This window comes from Platalea leucorodia, assembly GCF_965183815.1.
Source record: "Platalea leucorodia genome assembly, chromosome: 8".
NCBI lineage: Eukaryota > Metazoa > Chordata > Aves > Pelecaniformes > Threskiornithidae > Platalea > Platalea leucorodia.
In genome coordinates this window covers 3,987,659-3,995,761 of record NC_138830.1, presented here as the reverse complement: position 1 = coordinate 3,995,761, position 8,103 = coordinate 3,987,659, and the positions used below count along the sequence as shown (strand labels likewise).

Here is an 8,103-nt window from a genome sequence, read left to right as displayed (position 1 = left end):
AACAGATCTCAAAAGCCATGTCCAGACCCAAAATGGGGCGGGGGAGACCCCCATGCTCCTTCAGACAGGGAAGCCTTTGGGGAGAAGATGCCGGGGACGTGAGGTGCTGCAGAAATGCCCTGGGAAAGAGAGGAGAAATGCTTTGTCTCTGTTAGAAAGTATTTGCCAGTACAGCCGTCCGCTGCGAGCACGGAGCAGCTGCCGCGGGTGAGAGAGACGATTAAACCAGCGCCAGCGTTGCTTCTGCCTAGGCGGGTCCTTTGCCACCGCGCTCTCCGCCGGCGGCATCTGCTCTGCCGGGGTGAAACCCGGTGGAGACAAGGCAGGAGGAGCCTTGCCCCACGTTACTACCCAAGACAAATTCACGATACCTGTCTTGGACTGACTTCAGTTAGCTGTTCTTAGGTAAAAAATGCTATTGAAATCTTGATTGCCCTTTTTTTTCCCCTCTGATGAAGTTATTTCTTACAACTTAGGCAATAACCGTGGAGGCCAGCAATGCCACGTTCACCCACCAGTGCTGGTGGGGAGGTATATATCTTTCTGCAGGCATTTGACAATAGTTGATTTTTATGATGCAAAAATGAAGGTTATCCAGGTGATTTTTTTTCTTATTTTCCATATAAAGGCAGTTCATTATGCACTGGTACCTGTTTGAAGAAGCAGACCCTATTCACCACCCGGAGCCAACGCATGCCAGTGCTGCTCCGCTGGCTTCAGCATTTCTGTATGGAAAACGTTTGGTACCGGGGGAAGCAAAGCTAATGGATGGTATAGTGCCAGCCGCAGGGGTGACAGCTACAGCGCGTGGTCAATGCTTAAATGTTCCCTGCTAGATCTGAAATACTTCCCTGCTTGTGCAAGAGTCTCATCAAAGTGGCTGCTCTTTAATAAAAATGCGTGTATTTTGCTAGATTTGGCTACGTGTTTGGTGACTTGCAGAAACAAGTCCGTTTCCTAAGTAGATAGGAAGACGTCCTGTCCTCCCTCGCAATGAGCAGCCAGTCCCCTTCTTTCCGATTTTTGTGACCCCAGATTAAATGTTTTAAATTCGGTTCTATACACAAAGTTGGGGCAATTTCATGGTGTTGGTATAGTTAAAATTTGCAGACTCTCCTGATGCAATGTTAGGTTAAATGAAATTGTTTGTATGGGAGCTGGGGGGGCTCAGCCTGGGGAAGAGGAGGCTGAGGGGAGCCCTCATCGCTCTCTGCAACGGCCTGAAAGGAGGCTGGAGCCGGGGGGGTCGGTCTCTGCTCCCCAGGAACAAGCGATGGGATGGGAGGGAACGGCCTCAAGCTGTGCCAGGGGAGGTTTGGGTTGGGTATTGGGAAAAACTTCTTCACGGAGAGAGTGGTTAGGCATTGGGACAGGCTGCCCAGGGAAGCGGTGCAATCACAGTCCCTGGAAGCGATCAAAAAACATGTGGACGTGGTGCTTAGGGACATGGTTTAGAGGCGGACCAGGCAGCTAGGTTAATGGTTGGACCCGATGACCTCACAGGTCCTTTCCAACCCTAACCATTCTATGATTTATAGTTTATATGCAGAAATTGAATGTCTATACAGGGCTTCAATGGGCTTTAATGTTACAGTTATTCCGGTTTAAAAAAAAAAAGAACAAAAAACCAGAAAAAGTAGCCTAATCAAGTTAGTTATACAGGTTTGGGAAAAAAATTAAAGCCCAGTGATGCAGCTTCTCGGCTAGGTAAGAGCCTGCGTGGGACCATTCTGGCCACGCAGAATCGCTTCCGATGGCAGACACAGGCGTTACTCGCCGGGGACGGAGCAAGCGTGGAGTCCCGCATGCCGTGGGTGACACTGGTACCCGTTTCACGCCCCGTCCCGACGCCGAGGGGTGCCTGCCCTGCCTGCTCTGCCTGCTGCCGGTCCTGCAGCGCCCGCGGCCGTGCCCGGCTCCTGTGCGGCGAGGAGAGGTGCGTGGCAGTGCCGAGCGAAGCCGGCGGGGACCCGCTTCTCCGTGCAATCATACCAGATCCTCCACCGCCACGGACCCGGTAGGGTTATAAAGGGTCTCATCACTTTATTTCTTTTTCTGTTCACATTTAATACCACAGACACAGCTGAGATTTGAAACACTTATGTGGCGCTAGGTGTGCGATCGGTTCATTTACACAGACACGTTACTAGGGAGCTCACACCTTCACAATCTTTTCAAGATTCCCAAATTTCTTGTTTCCCTGAGTTGCATGACATCTGCCATCAGATCCATTTGTCAGTCGACAACGAGCGAGAGAACGAAGTGAGTACCGAGGCGGACGCGGTTAGAGACGAAACGGGAGCGGAGCCGATAGTGCTGCTGCTCGCGTGCCCCTTAATTTATAGGTTTGCCTACATCAAACCTGTGCTCGCTGCGAGCGCTGGAGTGGGGAGCAAGGCAGGCTTAGGTGCCACACCGAGGAGCAGCATCAGCCCCTGGCCCTAGCAAAGCACTGGGTGATATAAAAGACACAGTATATGCAGAAGAGGCCAAATTCTCTTTTTGGTTATACCTGAGCAGCACCGTCAGCTAAAGGTGTAACAGGCGGAAAATGGCCCATCAGCGTTAACAGGAGTTTGAAGGCAGCAGGATTTTTGCTAACAGACAATTCATTATGGAGAATCAGTCGTGGACCAGCTGGTAATAAATACTAGAACAAAATAAATAGAAAGCTGCTATTGCACATGCATGCTCCAAAGCTCTATGAGCTGGACTGCAAATCTACGTGTTGGTGTGACAACAGATGCGATATAAGACATACTTATTAGCATAAAGGATGGGAAGCGTTCTGGTTTGCCTTTTAATGGCATACTTGAGTTATAAAAATCAATTGAATTTAAGATTTTTATGGATCAAGTATGAGAATGTGTCTGCCTGTGTCTTTTAATGCAGATTTTTCTATTAGTTTGGCAGGTCACGGTGGTTAAAAATTGTTCTCAGTTTAATACTGCAGCAAACTAGTACGACTGCACACCGGGCTGTGGGGGGACGCGGCACCGGTAACCGGCTGACGGGCTTTAAACAGAAACAGGGGGTGTTTTACAGGCGGGAGACCTGTCCTTAGCAGGCGCGGGGGTACGGTGGTGCGCGGCACAGGGACAGGTAGCCACAGAGGCGTTACAAACACAAAACCAGCTAAAAGCTTCCGAGTTCAAACACATCAAGTCGTTCACAGTCAAGCTGAACAGAACAAGTACAGGTGATTTAGCTCGTAAAAAAAAAAATATATGACTTTGGTGGGAGATTGCATTCCATATTTTTATAGCATCACTGCAGTCCTGAAGTCAGCACCGTCCTTGTCCCACTGATATATATTTAAAAAAAAAAAAATATTTCAGCACAGTCATGTTCCAAGCCACTTCCGCGAAGGTATTTTTTTCCTTTCCTTTCTAGTAGGACATGACATGAAGGTCATTTATTTTGAGCATTTTTAAAAATTATCCATTTTATTTCTCCTTTTCTTTTTAAGAAATCATTTTCCTCATTCAGAGAAAAATGTTACTTTATTTAAAAATTAAGATTATGAAAATTGTATCAAATTCCATGTTTACTACTCCAAAAAGGCAATTCAATTTTCTCTCTCTAGGGTCTAGTTATATGCTAGCAAAACTAAAGTTACCTCTGGAAAAATTCAGCTCGAATTAGCTGCTACTGAAGTCACACAAACTCTCAAGCGAACTGGGCTATGTTTGCCTGTTGAGAACGGTAAAGCCTAGCTCTCCTGCTAAAGCCAGCGCTAAAAAATCGTATGGGCAAAAGCAGCAGAAAAATAGTGCTTGAGTGTTGCCAAATTCTGTGACAGTGCGCCTCCTTTTATAGTCTCAAAGCTTAGGGTTTGGGTTTTTTTTAAATCTTTAACTGCCTACATTACAGCAAATCCAGATGACGACGAAAGACCGGCTTTAACGTTTCAATTTGTGTTCCTCGCCCTCCTTCTCCCTCGTTATGGCTTTCTGGGAAATACTGGTAAGCGATGCTCCGGCGCTGGAATCTCGTGTCATGTGAGAAGGCTCGGCTCTGTCCAAACGCGCGAACTTTCTTGCTTCGTGCTGGAGAGTCTTTTCTTTGGAAGGGGTTTGAGTCCAAAGAGCCGGCAAGCGGCGACGCGGTACTTCTTCGACATGATGTTGTAGAGGATGGGGTTGATGGCTGCACTAAGGTAGAAGAGGACAAAGGACACCAGGTTGCAGTACTGGCTGATCACGGCTATCTCCAAGGAGCCAGCTTCAAAGGATTTGGAAAATAAATATCGTCCTACGTGAAAAGGCAACCAGCAGAGTATGAAAGCAAATACCACCACAACTAAAATAAAAACAGCAGAAGAAATTGTGTTAAGTATGAGTATTAGAACACGGGTGATTAAAATTCTATTTTAAAGTTCTATTTCTTTAAAAAATTAACCACAAAGTGTGAAAATGCATCCCAGAAGTTTTTGGTTTTGTGTCTCGCAATACATTCTCTGGGAGTATAAATTAGCAATACTTAATGCATACTGATCACATCTAAACAGGCTGCCTGTATGCTGCGTGCCTAGTCTGAGGTAGCATACTTCTGAACTATAAAACATGCTTTTATAAAATTTTTATAAAAATGCTTTTATAAAAACAGAATTAAGAATCAGAATGGTGACAAAAAAGTATAACAATGTGTCACCCACAGTGTTTAACAAAAGGAAATTATATGTAATGCGATAGACTCAACACTGTGCTATAATGAAGAATGTAAACACTGGGAAGCAAAAGTGTTTAAGGCGAAGGTCCAAAAATACAACAAACCACCAGGACCCGGACTTGCAGAGCACAAGGTAGGAACGGGAGTGGTGCCCCCTTCCAGTTTGTCCATGGTTCAAAACGTGAGTTACTCCAAGAATAGTAGAACTAAATATATAGTACGTAACTGCACAGTTATAGTTACACGGTATATCTGTAATATTACACTATCGCTATGGTTGCATTTATATGTAAGTATAACACATGTAGAGCAATAGGAATATGCGTGTCTTTGAACACTGGCCCATCTGAATTTCCATCCTGGAGAAAGGGAAACTTTTTCTGTTCATTTTCTGTGTGCTTTTGACCTTTATTATTTTTCATATTGCTTGGAATGAATCTATGAATATACCAGCGAGAGAAAAACCAGGGAACTCGAGCCAGGCTTTTTGACATTCTGAAGCATTTTCTACCAGCTGGCCTGTTCGCTTGTGTTAGCAGTCCTGCCTGCTCGCATCAGGTCACAGGAGAGAGAGACAAAATTCAGAGAGCCAAGAGGGATGATTGTCGGCACCTTCCCCCAAAAACTTTCTGAACAAGCCTTCCCAAGTTTAAGTGGACACTTATGCAGGACTTATGGTGGACTCTGAAGCACAGAGCTGAAATTCAGAGTATGTTTTCCAGCTCTGCATCTTCTTGAGCCAACCACTTCCATTTTTTCCGCAGTATCTTCACGTACAAAATTCAAATAACGTTTCCCTAGCTCACAAGTGTGCTCTGGAGTTTAATCCACAGAATGAATACTGCCACGATGGTCATTACAAACAGAATTTTAAGCATAGCCAATATTTTCACGTGTGGGCATGCACATCCCTAGTCAGGCTTCCGACAGTTCAATCTTCGTGCGTGCAGAATGACAGTGATTTCAATAGGAAGGGGGTAGGATAGCTCCTTTGCATGGCAGGCTGTACATTCAGGTGTTTAACTATGGACATAGAAGCGTAACCTTTCTCTACAATTTAGAAGAAGTGTTGATGCTAATCCCATTTACTTGATGTGCCATGACTTGCTAAAGTCTTATAAAGTGCCTTCTAAATTTTAAGCAGAACATTAAAACCAATGAGACCAGACTGCATTGAGCATCTGCTGGTGCTGAGCCCTTACTAACTTCTTTTCTTTCCGTCTTTCCATCAGAGATGGGACTGCTATCGGTTAGAGACTACTGGCCCTCTGTCAGAGGACAGTCTTGCCGCTGTTTTGCTGTTCGCAGACCTTGTAAAAGAAAAAAAAAAAAGGTGTCCGAATTGTTGTAATGCTTGCAGCTACACTTCAGGGCAGGAATAAACAGTTCTTATTTCAAAATTCTTTGCGGTTAAGTATACAGAAACATAAACATGGTAGTAATATAAACTAGCAATTTACTTATTGTAAGGAGAGATTCATAATCCTGAAACTCCAGAAGTGTAAATGATGAATTACTTCCAAGGTCACGCTTACCAGACTGAAGTAATTCTATTGATCATAAAACGTAGCTGAAAGCGCACAAAGAACGGCACGGGTTTTATTCTTCTCCCTGCTGTTGCATAGTAATACAGCAGGACGCGAACAAAAAAATCAGTTAGGCTCCTGTTTAGCGATTAAGGTACTCGGGGCACGCTGCCACCTCTTCGGCTAGCTCATCAGCCCACCGCTTCACCCGGGCTGAAGTGAGCACAGCAGAGCTGCTGCCCGTGAAAGCCTCTCCATGCAGAGCATCTCGTCCCCACCGAGATCCAGGGGATGACTTGCACTGCGCAAGACTTTCTGCTCGAATAAAAGTACGCAGCAGCAGCAGGATCCTGCAGTTTTCGGATGCTAAAGTGCAGAGCAACTTTTTGGTTCTGCGCATCAAACTCCCACCACATGCACTGACTTAGTAAGTTAAAACTTGTGTTTCCATCTGCCAGCACTAACTGTTGTTTAAACCCTTCAGCAATGGCAATACACCAAGTTAGGAATGACAGTGTCCATCGGCTCGATCCTATTTTCTTAAAGTCACTGAGAATTTGCAGGATCACAGACCTCAAAGGAGACACGATGCTCCCTGCTCAGCACATGCTGCTGTTTTGCCGATATAAAAATGCAGACTGATTTTCAAAAGCTTACACAGCCACCTAGTAAATAACCGAGATTTGATAAAACCCTGATAGTCTTTTCATGTGAAACTAAAAACTCAGGGCACATCATATCCTGCAGCTCAACTTCGTGGTTTGAGAAGGGTTTAGTTTTGTTTAAAAATCACATAAACTATCCTTCTGTAAATAACATCGGTATCCACAACCAAAGAGCAGACACGTTCAAAAATCTCCGGGGCACTAGCTAATTGTAACTGCAGTATTCGTCCCTGTCGGTGACTGTTATTAACATTTGCTTAACTGTTTGAGAGTCCCCAGCTCAAACCGGTCAGAAATAAATCTAAGGAAGGAGGAGAGTTATTCTACAAATACCTTGAGGTGCAGCCCTTTGTAGAAAACATTTTCAATAAACGCTCGCCTTTGGAAGCACCCGTGGGGAACTACCAGAGCTCTCCCAGTCTTTCTCTCTCTCACACACACACAGGCACACACATCCCTTGGAAAAACAGAGCAAGAAGAGTCGTACCTAACATTTTCACAGTTTGCCTGTTGTTCTTATCCCTGATAACAGTGTTTGGACCGATGTTCTTTCTCTTTCTCCTCCAGAGCTTCCTCCCGATGAGGCTGTACAGCACGGTCAGGCAAAAGACGGGCAGGAAGAAGAAGATGCTGGAGGTCCAGACCATGATGGTGAGGAGCCCCGAGCGGATGGCGTACTCCGTGGCTCGGCACTCGTTGGTGCTCAGGGGGTTCGTGCCGTTCTCGTGCTCGACCCCCACCAAGACGAAGATGGGTCCGGCGCTAATGAAGGAGATGGCCCAGAGGAAGAGGATGACCAGCTTGACCTTCCCCTTGGTGATGATCACTTTAGCTCGGAGGGGGAAACAGATGGCGACGTACCGCTCCACGCTGAGGGCGGTGATGTTGAGGATGGTGGAGTAGGTGCAGCTCTCGCTGATGAACTGGAAGAGCTTGCAGAGGAGGTCCCCGAAGTTCCAGGGCCGGTACTGCCAGAGGCGGAAGAGGTCCAGGGGCATGCAGAGGAAGATGAGCAGGTCGGAGAAGGCCATGCTGGACAGGTAGAAGTTGGTGGTGGTCCTCATGTCCCGGAACCGCGACACCACCAGCATGGTCATGAGGTTGCCGACGATCCCGATGACGAAGAGGAGGACACAGGCGACGGTGATGCCGGTGAGCACGGGCGCGGGGAAAAGGTGCAGCGGGGGCTCGCCGCCCGTCCGGTTCTCCGCGCCGCGGCCGCCCGCGCTCCCCTCCCGCAT

At 46.5% G+C, this 8,103-nt stretch overlaps 1 protein-coding gene across 1 annotated transcript; it reads right to left on the bottom strand.

Annotated features, from left to right (window-relative positions):
• Positions 1-3,997: 3,997 nt before the first annotated feature.
• On the bottom strand, positions 3,998-8,103 carry GHSR (growth hormone secretagogue receptor; the record flags this gene model as incomplete). The annotated part of the gene is made up of 2 exons (XM_082319382.1): positions 3,998-4,302; positions 7,350-8,103. The coding sequence occupies 2 exons, from the start codon at positions 8,101-8,103 to the stop codon at positions 3,998-4,000; spliced, it is 1,059 nt and encodes a 352-aa protein (XP_082175508.1).